The sequence below is a fragment of the Tupaia chinensis genome, unplaced genomic scaffold (assembly GCF_000334495.1).
Source record: "Tupaia chinensis unplaced genomic scaffold, TupChi_1.0 Scaffold000688_1, whole genome shotgun sequence".
Lineage (NCBI taxonomy): Eukaryota > Metazoa > Chordata > Mammalia > Scandentia > Tupaiidae > Tupaia > Tupaia belangeri.
This window is the reverse complement of record NW_006160211.1, coordinates 5725632-5742155: the sequence shown is the minus strand read 5'-3', so window position 1 is coordinate 5742155 and position 16524 is coordinate 5725632. Positions and strand designations below refer to the sequence as shown.

At 51.4% G+C, this 16524-nt stretch overlaps 1 protein-coding gene across 7 annotated transcripts in view; it reads right to left on the bottom strand.

The window, feature by feature from the left end:
* The window catches only part of SAMD4A (sterile alpha motif domain containing 4A), a 259702-nt gene that overhangs the window by 15550 nt on the left and 227628 nt on the right, over positions 1 to 16524 (bottom strand). For all 7 annotated transcript variants that reach the window (XM_027776640.1, XM_027776642.1, XM_014592415.2 and 4 more), the window contains 3 exons: positions 11212 to 11330; positions 6431 to 6632; positions 4741 to 4867 (listed from right to left, as the gene is read on the bottom strand). In XM_027776640.1, coding sequence (XP_027632441.1) covers positions 4741 to 4867; positions 6431 to 6632; positions 11212 to 11330 — 448 coding nt within the window. The remainder of the gene's footprint in view (positions 1 to 4740; positions 4868 to 6430; positions 6633 to 11211; positions 11331 to 16524) is intronic.

Sequence of the window (16524 nt, the reverse complement as noted above, 5' to 3'; positions counted from 1 at the left end):
AAAAACCAACACAAAAAAAAAAAAAAAAAGAAAAGAAAGGCATTGAGTCCAGTTACGTGAGAAGCAGGGCTGTCTGGTGGAGAAAAGGCAGGGAAGATGGACGGACTAGGAAGGAGGAGGCAGAGAAGTGGGATTCGCTGTGATGGAACGAGGAAGAAAGGGAGCCGTGGAAGTTGGGAGCCCAGAAGAGAGCACGTGGGAAACAGTGTGGCATGCAAGCGGACAATTGCAGAGGTGGTCGTGTTGAGGGGCAGCACGGTGTGAGTAATGAATCTCACCCTTGAGTCTTACAGGGACCACCTTTTCTCTGGCGGCCTCTGGAACTTGCCTAACTCGCAGAAAGTGAGTGCGGCGGAATCCCCTGGGACCCCTACTTTCATGAAAGTGAAGAGCAGAATGTGGACTAGGATGGGAGCCACATCTCGCCCCTACTTGGTATCCTGGATTTGACTCTCAGAAGCAGGAGAGCACGGGCCCAGCTGGGTTCTGGGCTAGGACAGAATTGACTCATTAACCAACTACCGTGCCCATCCGCTAGCCCTGAGCAGGGCTGTTTGCTTTGGTGGATTAGAAGGCCCAGGGGATGTTTGCCGAGTACTCGTGAGGGTGCCTGTTCTGGTTCTGCCTCGGCATGGCAGCCCTCTCTGCTCCCCTAATGGGCCCAGTGCCCTGATGGCACTCACCCTCTCTCCACTCTAAGGAATGTGAAACAGCTATTCTGAAATGAAGGGTCACTCTCCAAGCCATTTCCAGATGAATGTTCCAGTTGGGAAAACAACCACTTCTGTGAGGAGCACGGCCATTCTCCTCAGGAACCATATATTGGATTGCAGAGGATATGTGCACTTGAGAGAGCAAGAGACAGTGCACGCGCGTGAGAGAGCAAGAGACAGTGCACACGCGTGAGCGAGTGCGTGTGAGTGAGTGAGCATCCCCCAGTGGAACATGGTCATGCTGCAATCCTTTTCCCTCCCTTTCTCTTTCCCATCGGGATTTTGGGCACGTATGTGCACGTTTCTCCCCACTCCGCCTTTATCCCCCAAGCTACCAGGAGCCGGAATTCAAACCGTGGTCAGCCATGTGGGATCTGGCTCCCTTAACTGCTGAGCTACAGTTGGCCCAGCCATACTTAGGAGCTCAAGCCACTTCCTGGTGAGTCCATCTGTCACACACCGAGGGGGTCAGCTTAGCATTTCTTACTGATCCAGAGGCCAGTGACAGGCAATAACCACCAGAAGGCCCTCCTGGCCTGTCTCTAGAACACATCTAAGGCTTGTGCATGTGGGAATAAAATTAAAAAACTGTCCCTTGGATGGCCTTCCAAGGGGCCGGAATTATGTACATCCAACAAAGAGGGAAGCAGCGTCCAAGTCCAAGCAGGGCAACTGACACAGCTTGGAGGGCAGTTCTAGGCATGTCCTCCATCCCCCGCCCATCTTCACTATATTTTTTGGAGACACTTCAAACAGAATCAGAGCATTCTTAGAAAGCATTGTCTTCAAGCTGTGCCCCCATGGTTTGAAATGGAAGCTTTGAATACATCTAATGTCAGGAGGAAAAATGCTATGTTGCATCATAACACAGTCTTCTGAGTATTTGCTCTTGCATTGCTTCTGCTTTCTATTCCATTTTGCATTTATTATTCTGTTTGTGTAGAAGCGAAAGCCACTTTGTCTTCCTGATTTTGTCCTGATATGATATTTATAGTTTAGCCCTAATGCCTGGCCATAAACTCCTAGAAGTCTCCAAAGCTAACCAGGCTGTCTGTCCTGCTTTGCATTGAAAGGCCCATCTGTGGAAGGGACCCTTCTCTCTAGAACAAGTCTTATCTGGGCCCAGTTTGGGGCTAGAGGTGTTGTCCCGCGGAGGAGGAAAAGTGCTCCCGGTGATTTGAGGTTCTGCGTGGCCACAGCAGGGAGTGTGCTTGGAGCTTCAGGCCAAGGTGGAGGAACCCTCTGCAGAGGCTTTCCCTTTGGTGAGGGAAAGGGTCCTGGCCATGCCCTGCTCCGTCCTAAGAACCACCACCCAGCCTGGTTCTGGGAAGGACTGAGGAGTGGTCCCTGTCGCTGTTCCCCAGGTTATTTGCAATCAGCATTTTTTTTTTTTTTGGAGAGGTTTTCGCTATAGGGTGTGTGCGCTCTCCAGACAGACAGAGACATAGAGACAGAAAGCGAGAAATGACCCCCCAGGGGGGATGGTCACGCCACAATCCCTTCTCCTCTCGGGATCTTGGGCACGCACGCACACGCGCCTGGCGTGAGTTTTAAGCCACCGGGTCCGGGACGCGAACCGTGGTCGACTACGTGGGAGTCCAGTGACATAGCCATTACGCTAACTGCTGGTTCCCTGCAATCAGCATTTTTGGAGTAGCCTTGCTTCTGCGCTTGGGCTGTTAGGAAAGGTGCAGTTCATTAAACCTTGCCGGAGGTGGGTGTGTAATGCTTGGGCAAGGATCAATTAAAACCAAAACCCCCAAGGGTTCCAAAGTCCTAAGTCTACTATGCAAAGCACATTAGTTCGAAACTTGCAGGTAACATTGGCAGAAAACCCCAAAACAAGCTGTTTGAAATCACTGCCTGTGGAACAGGAAACTGCTCTGGGAGGGGCAGGGGAAAGGGGCAGTCACTGTTCCTTACAAGTCCTCCTGCATGATTTGATTCTGTAACCATGGGAACATCAGCTTTCAGGGGAAGAGGGTGAAAACGATCTTAGGTTCAGCATCCTCCTGAGCACAAGCCAGACGCCCAGCACTGTGTAAGAAAGCGAGGGAGAATGCACGCGTGGGCCTGGATCCTCATCCACAGACCCAGGGTGCTCACGGATGGCCCAGCTCTTAGAAAATGGATGATCTGGGCCCCGTCTTTCCAACTAAGATGGGGAAAACCTAGGGAAGGTACAGCCAGAACAAAGACTGAAGACTGGGAAAAGAGCCCCAGGAAGAAATGAGTTCAGAAAAACCCGAAACACAGTTGATAGGGACTGAAGGCGTGAGGTCGGCTACGCGAGGGCTCCTGTGAGGCTACGAGATGGCGGGCTGTGGTCCAGGACTGAGGTCCAGGTGGATCATCCATTTGAAGTGAAAGAGCTCTCATGCCCAGTGCATCTTCAGAGATTGTCCTGATTCCCTTTACTAGGAATGGGGTATGCACGCTTTTGCAGGAAATTGAGGACGGGACTGACTGACTCAGGGAGGGCCCTCGCAGCCCCCAGATGTCACAGGACTTCTTCCCAGGAGGTAAAATGGCTGCATGTACTGACGCGGAGAAGAGAAATGTTGAAACAAATGCGAGCGAGTAAGGAGCAGTGTAGAAATCAGGATGCAATTTGAACGGCGTCTGGACCAAAAGCTTGTCCCTCCTCTTCCTGGCATGCCTTTCTCAGGGGTGAATCGTCTCCTCCCGTGTCCTCTTTCTCCCTGGTGTGCCACCCCCAGCCTGGCTCCCCTCCGCTCCTTTATACACACCCCTGCCTGTCCCCCCTCTTCCCCCAGGTCAAAACCTCCCATAGGGGCTGGCTCTGTGGAGGAGTGGTAATTCATTGCTCAAAAGCAGCTGGATCCCACATGGTGACCATGGTTTGATTCCCTGGACTGGTCCGCCTGAAACACGCGAGGCACCTGTGTGAGTGCCCAAGACCCAGTGGGTTGGAGGACTGAAGAAGGGGATCTCTGTGTGACCAGACCCTGGGGAGGGTGCATGTCACTTCCAGGTGTGTGTGCACATAATCTATTATGCATTAAATTAAAAAAAATGTATTTAAAAAACTTCCATGGATTCCCTTCTGAGAGTGGCCAGAGCTGGAACCCCTCAGCTTTAGACCCAAAGTTCCCAACCTACGAGCACAACTTACGGCTCCTCTCTAGGGCAGGCCCGGCCACGGCTTCCACGATACACCTGGCACCCGGTACCTGTGCACTCCTGCCTTCCCTGGGTCTGTCTGCCCGAAACCTTTCTTTCACCTTCCTTTCTTTCACCTCTTCACCCTCAGTCCCTTGAAGCCCAGCTCTAATTCCAAAAAGCTTCCTTGGCTACCCCAGTCCACCGTGACATTTCCTTCCTTCGACTCCTCTAGGACCTCCTGCTCAGTGTGTTTCCCCGGTCCAAGGTGATATTTCCTACAGGTGTGGTACACTCTGGTTTGCCCCCTGGGGGAGGAGCTGTCTAGACAGGGGAGAATTGCTCGTGTGGCTTTGTAGGCTCTCGGAGTCTCAGTGGCCACCGCACAGGGCAGGGTTCTGTCCACGAGGCGGCTACCTGTGGTGAAAAGTGACACTGACTCAGTGTGCCTGAAAGCTCTTCAACCAAGGAGAAGAAAGATGGCGGTCCAGCAGTCACCTTGCGGGCCAGTCCCAAGCCCGAGAGCCAGCCTCTCAGAATCCTCATGGCCCAGGTTTCTTCCTCTGTCTCACTGCCTCACACACCCCCAACACATAGAACTCTACCCCCTCAGAGCCCCCTAGTGGTACATCTGGTTTAATCAATCTAGAAATATGACACGTATCAAAAATATCCCCGTCAGATTGCGATGGAGGCCGGGGCTCCATGGCTGGCTCCCAGCCAAGCAGCCGCTGTTCATGCTGGGAAGGCACAGTTTAAAAAAGGAAAGGCTTCTATAAGCTCAAAAGAATGTGCGGTGACAGTCGAGGCTAAGCACTTTCCGGCTGGGTTCACGGGGCATCTATTTTGGCGTGGGCCTCTCTGGCCTGTGCGGCGAGGAGGGAGAGGTGGAGCACGGCCCTACCTGGCTGCTGGAACATCAGCATGTTCTGCGGAGAGGTGTGCACGGGCAGCGAGCGGGTCCTCTGGACCGAGCTGTGGGTGCGGCTTGGCATGCTGTTGCTGCCCCCGGGGTTGGCGAACCAGAGGTTCTAGGGAGAACGCAGAAGTGGAGCCCGTTACATCCGACACCTGGGGTGGGGGCAGGGGGTGGGGGAGCAGAGCTGCTAGCTGGAATTCAGGAGGCAGATCTCTCATCTCAGGAGAAGTCTGCTGACTTCCCAGAACGGACACCCATCTGCATATTTACAGAGGAGGGCTCAGATTCCATTCTTCGTATTTCCGCACCCTGTTCCTGGCCCTCACGCTAACCCTCAGCCTCATCCAGACACCTCCCTCCTTCCCTACCTCCTAAACTTTCTATCCCAGTTGTTGCTTTTGCTTGTTCCCGTCACTTCTTTAAGGAAATGAAGGAGTTCTATAAATGTCTGCAAGGAAGCACTCTATTTCAGAGTTCTTCCTTGATTTTCTTTCTGAGCTGCTTACACTGTACTCCAAAGTGAGGGGGAGGACAAAGAGCCCCTCAGCTGGCAACAAGCTGACCCAACTCGGCTTGTGTATCCTAGCAGTCACTTGCCCTTGAACTGATCGGGGGCTGGGGACAGTGATCAGAAAGTGGGGCTTTCTGATACCCTGTGCTGCTTTCTCTGGGGAGCAAATCCTGTCCCTCTTGCATGGCGTGGTTTTCCTTTTTGAGCCAATCTGTTACCCTTGCATTTGTTCTTCTTCTTTTTTTTTTTGGAGAGATTTTTGCTATAGGGGGCGTGTGCTTGCCAGACAGACAGAGAGAGACATGGAGACAGAAAGCGAGAAATCACCCCTCATGGGGGATGGTCACGCCGCAATCCCTTTTCCTCCATTCTCCTCTCGGGATCTTGGGCATGCACGCACACGCGCCCGGCGTGAGTTTTAAGCCACCGGGTCCGGGATGCGAACTGCGGTCGACTACGTGGGAGTCCAGCGACATAGCCATTACGCTAACTGCTGGTTCCCACCCTTGCATTTCCAATGAGACCTTAGGTCCTCAGACACACCTGTGTCTATCCTGTCCCATGCCCAGCCTGCAGAGCCTCATGAGGCTGGAGGCACACAGGTAGTTGAAGGCACTGGACAGGGCACAGTGCAGGAGGGCTGCAGAGCTGGGGACAGAGAGGCTGTCTAAATCACACAGCAAGAGCCTCTGGGCAGCCCAGCCTTGCCTGGCTGTGACCGTGTCTCCCTCTGTTCTTGCCTCCCTCAGACTTGATCCTGTGGTTCTCCATCACTGCTGAGACCGTGACAGCGAAACTCTTTGCCATGGACAAAAAGGTAAAGAAAGCTCTTTATATGACCAGGTTTCTCTGGAAGCCAGATCTGAGAGGTGGTGAAGTCTGCTGGGGCAGGTCAAGGATCCAGGAACATTAAAAAGAGGGCTTGGGTTTCTTTCTCAAGGACTCTGTGCAGGGTTCCCAAAGCTAACATGGTCTGTGGGCCTTCCTGAGCTCTGCCATGGGGCTGCCTGTCTCCTGGAGAAATGACACCAACCTCCTGGAACCCTCTGGGCATAGGACCTCAGTTTAGTCCCCCTCTGCCTCTCCCCCCAGCTTTGGGCTCACTCGGAGGGAGGTTATGATCCTGGGCTTGGCTGCCTCCCCTCTCCTTGGGGCAGAACCAACCTGTCTTCCTTGTTTCATGATGGCGGGGTTGGCGGTGGTGTTGCGCTGGTTGGTGCTGACAAACCCACTGGTGCCCAAGAGGCCAAGGCGGGCGGAAGGGACGTTCCGAGAGGGGATCTGGTACTGGCGTGGGTTCCGTCTGCCCATGCCGCCGCCCACAGAGCCGGCCGTCGGGAGGGAGTTGGACTGCCCAAAGCCACGACTGGGAGAGCCAAGAGAAAGAACCAGAAGACCATCAGTCACTCCGCAGCCTCTCAGTGGACGCCTCCTGGGGTCTGCTCACATTTGAACAGTAATGAGGCCTAAGGGGGAGCTCTGTGCCTGCAAGGGGCTGGGCTTAAAATGGCAGCAAACCTCTGGGACAGCGTCTCATCACACACTGTCTGGGGACTTTTCCATTATTCTTTCATCCTCACAACAGCCCATGAAGTAGGCTCGCTACCCCTTTCTATCTGGAGAAGAGAGCGTGGTAATTTTGCAAAGATCACACAGCCAGCAGGGAGCAGTGCTGGAACTTGAGGCCGAAGGTGCCTCAGCACTTTCCCTCCAGCCGACAAGGACGATGATCCTGACTCAGACGCCTTTCAAGAAGTCACCCAGCAGGGCCAGGATGAGAGCCGAGTCTGTCTCCTGTCCCTGTGCTCCTTTCTTCACACCTACGTCCATTTCTGATCTGTGTGACAGACCTGGACGGTGGCAGGTGCGCCTCACCAGGACGTCAGCTCCGTGAGCAAAGGGTGGTGTCTGTCCTTGTCCATCTTGTACGCACCATGCCTGAGTCAGCTCCAGGGACAGTAAAGCACAGGTGGAAGGAAGGAAGGAATGAACGGGTCCCTGCTGTCATCACACTCTTCTCCAGAGAGGAGCCCTGACCCCATCTGTGGGGCTCTGATTCCCAGCTGAGTACAGGAGATGAGAACGGAGACGATGTTTGCGAGTGCTCTCGACCAGGCCACGGACAGCTCCCCACTCCACGGGCCTTCCCTGCAGAGACCCCTGCAAAGGCGGGAGAGGTTCCATGCCATCTCCTGGGCCACACTGAGGAGCAGGGGACCTGCTGGAGACCCTGGCATCACATGCAGATGTCAGTGCCCCTGTCCAGCTGGGTGACCTCAGGGCTGGAGAACTCATTTTCCCCGGCATGCCTCAGGTTCTGGGAGGTTCCACAGCAGCCAGCAGGTTTCAAGAACCAGCACGTTCTTTCCAAGAAGAGTCGGCTTTCGTCATTCACTGGGGGGCGAAGTGGAAATGCACTCCCTCCAGCAGCCACAAGGTGGAACGCACTGGCTTTCCCAGCAACACCGGAGGTTTGTGACAGCCCGTGAGGAGATTCCGGGAGGCAGGCTGACGTAGTTGTAGTCTTAGCAGTGGAGGATGATAGGGGCCTGCAAAAACAGTCCCTGCTGAGAGAGGGGGGTGTTCGTGTGTGGGGGCAGGGGGCACCTGAGCCAGCAGCACAGCAGATCTCAGGGAATGCTTCTCTTCCCAGAATTCCTACATTTTCCAGGTTGAGAGGCAGGGCAGGGAAGAGAATGCTGGGCTTGTTTCTTCTGTGACCAAGGAAGGAGTTCTACAGTTCCATGAGGAGCTCGTCTAAATGGCGCGAGGAGCAGACAGTCGGGTTCCTGGTTTATTTATCTCCCTTTTTTCTTCTTTTGGCCAGTGTCAAAATTTGGGGGTTTGAAAGGAGAAACAAGGGCCAGGAAGGGCAGAAAATAGTTTCAAGTGATCAGAGAAAAGGACAATCCGAGGCACGGGACCCATGGTCACAGGGTCAGCATTTTGTTTTTTTAACGAAGAACACTAGTCCTTTGGTTTCTGGAGTTGGAATGCTGGACACCTGGTAGATGACTCAGTCTTCTGCTAAGATTTCCCCTTATTTAGTGTGGATAGCTTTCTCTTGCTTTCCTTCTGGGTTGGATTTTTAAAATGCTGGGCTTGTTTCTTCTGTGACCAAGGAAGGAGTTCTACAGTTCCATGAGGAGCTCGTCTAAATGGCGCGAGGAGCAGACAGTCGGGTTCCTGGTTTACTTATCTCCCTTTTTTCTTCTTTTGGCCAGTGTCAAAATTTGGGGGTTTGAAAGGAGAAACAAGGGCCAGGAAGGGCAGAAAATAGTTTCAAGTGATCAGAGAAAAGGACAATCCGAGGCACGGGACCCATGGTCACAGGGTCAGCATTTTGTTTTTTAACGAAGAACACTAGTCCTTTGGTTTCTGGAGTTGGAATGCTGGCCACCTGGTAGATGACTCAGTCTTCTGCTAAGATTTCCCCTTATTTAGTGTGGATAGCTTTCTCTTGCTTTCCTTCTGGGTTGGATTTTTAAAACGTCATTTCATATGCAAAGTACAGTCAATGAGCGATGCTCAAATGATTTGTGCGTCCAAGAAAGCAGGACTGGATTCTTAAGCAATGCAAGATGGGTGGAGGATTCTGTTCTGGGACACTTAGTCACTGGAGACAGGGTCACAGGACTCCTAGACTTAGGACTCAGCCATATGGGGAAGGGAAAAAGAGCCTAGAGCATTTTGGGAGTAGGACGTGATGGGGGTGGGGAAGAGAGAGTAGTCAGGCCATCCTGAGAGCGGGGCCCTACCGCAGCGTCCTCAGTCAGCTATTTACCAAGCCAGATGTGCCGAGGGTTGCCTCTACTGGCAACTGGGGTGAACGCTTAGGTTTCTTAAGATCACAGGGCTTAATGAAATAATCATGCTTTCTGGGGAGAAAGCAAAGTGACAGAAAGTTTTCCTCTCTGTCTCCTACTCTTGCCATCCACGTCTCTCCTCTGCCTTTCTAAACTGAACTGATTTAATTACATCGAAATGCATGAAAAGCCTTTGATAAAATAATACTAATAAGAACCAATTAATTTGGGATTTGCGATAATTCCAACAGGGGCTAGGCTGTAGTTACCTTTGTATTATCAGATAAATAGGTCTTCAAAGCAAATGAACAGCGTAAAAAGATCCCAGAGGAAATATTTATGAGAACAAAGTATTCTCTAATGTTTTAGCGATATCCAATTGAATAGCCACAATTGCCAATGGAACTCGTTCTTATCAATAAAGAGAGATCATCAGGTCTCCATTCGGGCACACCATGGGTTAAGCTGATCCAAGCATTAGTTAATAACACTTCTAGAGAGGTCCGGGTTCATGCCCCCAACTATGCCTCGAGCAGGGCTTTCTGATGTGGACCAAGGACAAACCAGGGGCAAAAGAGGCACAGGATGGAACTTCTGGGAGAAGATCAAAGAGCTGAAGGGCCTCCTCTTCCTCTTCTCAATGCCTCCTTCTTCTCCCATGGTCCTGGCGTGGCTGGAAGGTCTGGAGCTGCCTCTTACTTGGGCAAAGTATTGCCATCCTTATAAGAAGGAGTCTGCCCCGGATGGGGGCAGGGCTTGGCTTTTTTTCCAGGCCATCAGGAATCCTCAGGGTGCAGAGATAGTCTAGCCCAGCCTTCTGGAGCTGGCAACCCAGAGGTCTTGGGAGCTGCCAATAAAGAGTGTTACTTTGAACCATTTTTTTCCACGTCAGCCTGAGACCTGAGCGTTGCCTGGCTGCTGCAGTGGTTAAATGCACTGATCCTGACGTCGAGCTGGCCTGGTCTAAATCCCGGATGCCGTGGTTTCCCCACTTGTCTGTAGATTGGGGTTAATAACAGCAGCTCCACCTCATATAGTTATTGTGAGGATTAAACGTATTACTATTCTTAAAGTGCTTGGATACCACTTGCCACATAGTGAGTACTAAATAAATGTTGAATGCATAACAGTGTTATGTATGCTGGAATGTGGCAACACTTCAATATTTAATCTTTGGACAAAATTTTTGCAAAACTAACTGGCCTTATCTCCCTTCAATAATAGAAAACAATAATGTTTAAAGGTACATGACACGTATGCAGATAAATGCTAAAAATTTTAACACAGGCCAAACGTCTATATATGCACTGAGAAATGAAATGGATCCAGAACCTTTTAGGTGCAAGTGAAAAAAAAAAAGATTATTTCTCTGCTCATGTTTTAAAATGTAAAATAGAATGTTGATTTTCTGGGGGGATGTTTGCATTATCATTCCTTTATTTCCCCCAAATGCCCCATCATTGTTCAAGGCTTAACTCAGTCCTTTCCCTCCTTAATTTTTTTCTGCAAATTTTCACTGCAATTCACTTCTTAATGCAATTGGATTCCTCAATTTAAAACCATATTAAGATAACGGGTGCTAAAGTACAACCAGGCTTATTTTTAACTGCATCGAAGACGCTGAAGTACTATGAAAAATCAAGAATGGTTCTGCTGCTCCACTATTAGACTGCAGCTCAGACCGAAATAGACTAGCACTGGGCTCTTCACCCTGCCACCACTATAATTAGCTTGTCTGCAGCTAGAAGGGAGAAAAAAATTACACCACCACTTAAAGTGCTGATAGCTAACCCATTTTTGTCTTTTCTGGGCCCCTTTTGTGAGTAAACCACCAAGTGTTCTGCTGGCATTCATGAAATCATACTTGCTCTCCCACACGATGTCCATCGGGGCCAAGACCATCATCTTGACAATGCAAATTGGGTAACAAAAGCTTTACATTCACCTTTTCCTCTGGGAATACTCTCTTGCTAACAGCCTTTTCCCAACCCCACCTGTTTACAGAATGATCTGGACCTCGCCACAGGACTTCCTGGTGGATGAGAATGGTACTCTGCCATCTTTGTGCCCCAGGATGGGAGGCAGGCAACGAGGCACCAGGGAACCACCAGGATTACAAAGAATGAAATCCCAACATACTTTCTTTGCTGTCGATATCCAGATATGTCTAGAAGGGTTTTCCGAGGGAAAGACCGAAAGAGCTTCTGCACCTGCTGTTTCCATGACAACAATCTTTTTTTCTGTGTCTCTGTAAATGCCTGCAAAAACAAACAGGACTTTTAAATGGGTGACGCAGCCTGGCATTAGAGAGAGAAACATACAATTAATAGGAGAAAACATCGGAGTCTCAGCAGTTGCTTTTGCTTCACCTGTTTCCACCCTGGTCCAAACAGCAGTGAGTTTAATTTGAGAGCTGTCTGGACTGACAATCCAGGTTGTCTGACATTGGAGGTACCGGGGAAGGGACATGCATTAAGCTTTTGACAACCTTCATTTTTGGGTGCATTTCTGGAAGATCCATATCCACCTTCTCCCTCTTCCTGACTCCATTCTGGACTCTACTTATTAACTAAGAATGAATTGCAAAATTGATTGTTGAATTCTCTGTCTTTTGCAGGTCCCCTCTATTTTCATAATCAATGGAAATTCTAACCCACTCCAAAAATCAATCAGCTTGATGGCGTGTGGTCACCCTGGCATGGCGTGCCGAGCTTCAGAAAACAGAACATATCCTCTGGACGCTGGGGGGCTTTATTCAGAAAGCTCCAGGTAAGGGGACCTGTGCCTATAAAAACCCATGTACTAGTCCCGACCAAAACATCTAAACACTAGGAAAATGAGTAGATATGATCCCTTCTCAAGTCTTTTCCAGTGAAAGCAGATGGGGATGTTTTGCCTTCTGCCCTGTTGTAACACACTTGCGTCTCTACTGCGAGTCGTTGTACTCACCACAGCCCCAGGAAGGACTGTGGCTGTACAGGGAGTTACAAGTCCCCACGACGGGGACTTCAAATTCATAATCAGAATCATCCAAGGAAACTGTTAAAATGCAGGTCCCCAGCCCCCACCCAGAGCCTGAATTAGATCTGGAGGGGTGTTGAGGGAGTTTGTGTTTGGGGCAAGTGCCCTGATTCTTCTTCAGGTAGACCATGGACATGTGTGTTTTAGATGGAGAGGGCCCATGTCATCTATAAAGCCCTGTCAAGTGCCTAACTGTGGCCTGCACACATGCCAGGAAAACCCGTCAGAGCTGACTGACCAGTAACATCAATGGAGGTAACGTTTCCAGGAGCTTCCATCAGTAAGGCACGGAATCCCTTAAGCAGTAATAACATACTACTTAGAGTAATAGGCTAAATAACTAGTTTCCATAAAGAAAACAGATTCCTTAAACAAAGAGAAACAGAGCCAGCTTAATTTTCTCCTGATGATGCTTAATCATTAAAGGAGAGGTCTGTAGACAAAAGCAAAATGATGTTGGGCAGGCAGATGGATAGTGGTTAGAGTACTGGACTCCCACATGGCAGATCACAGTTCGAGTCCAGGACCTGGCGGCTTGCTTTCTTACTTTCTCTCTTTCTGTTTGGCCAAGTTAATAATAATGATAATGATAATAAATAATTTTTAAAAAGGCAAAAAGATGTTAATCATTTCATGGAAAACATTACTGATGACTTGCAGGCTCCTTCCTCCTGGCGACCTTAGCCAGAAGCCATGAAGGACACTTATCAAAGAGGACTGCTTAGCTGCAGGAAGCAGCATCCCGTTACGGAAAGCCACGTGAGCAGATGGTCTCACAGCTAAGACGTGAGGATGAGGGTCTCTTCTGTGGTCCCTCTCATTTGCTGGTGATGCTCGCTAAGCGTCCAACTGTATGCAAACACCTCTGCAAACCGGGTCAAAGGCAGACGTTTCTGCCGAACTAATAGGACAGGACAGAGCCTGCTTTCGCCTGGCTCACTCAGCCAAGTGCGAGTGCGGATGAGATGCGAGTACCCTGTCAAGAGGAGCTGGAGAGGAGAGCCAGGGCGTCAGAGGAAGGTTCTGTAGGCAGAAGGGCCAGGGCTCAAATCCCTGAACTGAAACCCTATGCAAATTCCTCGACCCAAGACTCAGTTCCTTCTAGGAAACGTGAGGGTAAGAATAGCTCTCTCAAAGGGGTGCTATGAGGCAAAATGAGGTTTTACATGAAAAGCACTTGGAATATTCAGAATTCGCCTGGTTTAGAGAAGGTTTGATACATGCTGTCTCCAGAAGCTATCATCCAGGTTTTCTGGTGGTGGTGTAAGGGTGTTTGTCACATTCAATAGCACAAATGCAATGGCCTCAAGGTCTTAAAACTATTGGTCTTCAGAAAAGTCATGACCTATTTTTCTGTTTTTCTATGTAAAAATACATTACGACTTTTCCAACGACCCAATGCAATACCAAGCTGGTTTGGAGCCAGCCTGCAGGACAACTGACTTGAGTTTCTGAGTGACAAAGGACTCAATGATTCGCTTTATAGATGTGCTTCCAAGGACATCATACCATACACATGCAACAACATCTCCCACGGTGGCAAACAAGCATCTAAGGAGATGGGGAGGTCACCCGCAGAGAGGTCAGCTCATTCACACAGTACTGGGGCACCCCGAGGGTCTCCGGAGGGGCACACTCTGCAGTGCTCCTCAGCTGGGAGGCGGGCGAGCCAGCCAGCGCTGTCGTTGCTGGCTTCAGAGCGTGAGAGGGTGAGTCAAAGCTAGCTGGTCATCACGTGCATGACGATAAAGCACTGAAAAGGTCACCCCCACGTGGGCACACAGGAGGATCCACCACTAGCTGCCATGCCTGTTGTCACCACAGCCCCCTCCGCAGGTGACCTGGGTTGGGCTGGGAGCAGCTTGCTTGGGGAGGGCAAGGGAAGGTTCCACACCTAACAGACAGTTCAGACACCGCCAGCCAGCCGCTTCAGAGTCCTCTGTCCCAGTCTGTTTGGAGGGAGGGGTCTGAACATGTCCTGTAGTTTATGTGGCTGGAATAAAAGGCTCATAAAGGGGCAGGAAACCATCTTCCCAGAACCAGCTCAAAACAGTAAAGAGGCGGAAAGCCTCAGATTTTAACCAGGAGTCTAGCTGACTGGTCTCAGCAGTACAGTGCGGAAGTTTCCTGTCCTCCCTCTTGCCACCGCCGAGTCAGCTGGGCCCTTCATTCCAGGAGGAAGGGCGGCGTCTGGGCTTAGTCAACACCTTCCCACTTCCAGGCAGCGGAGGCCCGCGAGCCTGGGCTGTGAAAGGCAGACCTGTGTCGCCAAGCCCAGGCTGACCTCCGTCCAGGATGAGCCTGTGCGCCAGGGCAGCCTCATTGGGCGGGGTGCTCCCACAGGGTAACCCGAGGCTGCAGAAACTTAGGCAGGCGCTTTCGTCTTTCTCAGACTAAAATAATAAAATGCCTTGGACGACCTCCTCCCTTCCAAAGCAGAGTATAGGCCAGTCCCTCGTAACGTGACTGCAGGCAGCCGACAGGTTGTGGGCCCCTTCCTGCCCATCGCTGGAGCTCCTGGACTGCGATCAATAGGGGGTGAGGCCGCCTGGTGCCATCTTTGTGCGGCATCACTTGAGGCTACCAGGGAGGTAAAGGCCAAGAACTGCTCCAGCCTGGGTGCCCAGGGAAGCGCACGAGACAGCAGGAAGGAAGGGTGTGAGCCTGGGCTGAAGGCTGGGCAGGAGTAGACCAATAACGAAGCTAGAAGCTGTGTTGTTCAGCTAACACTGCTGGGGGACTCGCTGCCCTGTCACCCGCCCTCACTGGCTTGAGGCTGGCTTGAGGTGAGGAGGAAGGAGCCTGGTCTTCCAGTAGTAGAAGCCTCAGTGCGGTGAGTGGGAGTGGGAGAGGGAGTGAGGGCTTGCTTTTTCATAACCCTACCCCACCCACAAATGTCCTCCTCCTCAGCAAATGGAGCCCTCCCGACTTACCCTGAGCCTCCTCACCCAGACTGTCCCACCAAGACCCACCAAGACTCTTAACTGCCCAAGGTCTCCATGTGGACAGGCTGCTGTGAGGCGCTGGCTGGTGAGGGTCCAGCGCTCCTGTGTGCCCACGTGGGGGTGACCTTTTCAGTGCTTTATCGTCATGCACGTGATGACCAGCTAGCTTTGACTCACCCTCTCACGCACTCTCACACCTTAGCTACCTGGCTAGGGACTGGCCTGGGTGCTCTATAAGTACCGATGGCACCAGTGCGTTGTGACAGTCTCCAGTGTCCTCTTTCTGCTGTTTTCTGCTGGCCTAAACAGGTGCAGGATCGGGACTGGATGTTGGAAAGGCATGGTGGGGGCGGGAGTCGGGGCTGGGGAGTGTATGGGGAGTGCCTGTCCCTTCCTGAAACACACACAAACAAGTCCTTCAGTATAGGCTTCAGCCATCATCGGTGTGCCTGGGGGGCTCTGGGGATGCCATTATAGAGAAAAAATATATTGATGTAACTTTTCTTTTTTTTTTTTTTTTTCAGTGAAAAATCTAGTAACTTGGGATAGCTGACTATTTCAGAGGCTGGTCTGTCCGAGCTCCCAGCCTGGACAGCTCATCACTGTGCCAGCACGGGCGGGAGTGACCTGGGCACACAAACATTCACACTGCCGGGAGGAACCCCCAGAAATGAGGGTTTGGGGAGTGGGGAGGGAGTGGCCGGGATGGAATCCCCTTGGGAGGCTGTGTGAGGGCCTCAGAACTGAGTGAGACCTTCCACAGCCAGTGGTGGTGTGGCGGGTGGGGAGGGGGGGGGGCCTGTACCACCATATTCTCACAACAAAATCCTCCAAGACCTCGCCCTGCTGGGTCTATCTGGGCCTCGGGTTTCTTTAGCCTAGACTTTGTCTCCATAACTCTCTGCACGGCTGGACACTGCCTAAGGAGCTCCTGAAATCCTGGGTCTCAGGCACCCGCCCCTCGCATGGCCCTCAGGGTCTGCCTTGCTCTGTACCTGAGGCTGTGCTGAGGGGCTGGCAGGTACACCTCGCCCCTTGCCCGCCTCAGTCGTCCACCCAAAGGACACGTGGCAGCTATGCTTCTCATCAAAACCAGACCAAAACAAACAGAATAGCCCCTGGTACACGACGTGCACACACAAGTGCACACACAATGTACGTGCACACACACATTATTTCTTTGGCCTGCTCTTTCTCCCTGTCCCCTCTCTCCCCCTCCAGTTTCCCAGAGCTAAAAGGTAAAATGTTTCAACACAAAATTTGAAAAAGACTTGAAAATGCCCAAGGTTAGCTATGAGGTTCTGTGTGAGGCACCCCAGGTCTGGTCACTGGGGGATTCTTCTGGAGTCAGAAGTTCTCTCAAGCATCCCCCTCCCATCAGGGTTTTCGGGTTGGGCAAATCTTCGGACACCAAAGTGAACACGAGGGTGTGTTTAGGTCTGAGGCTGCCGCAGCCTGGTTCTGCCTGAGCTATTGCTAATGACCC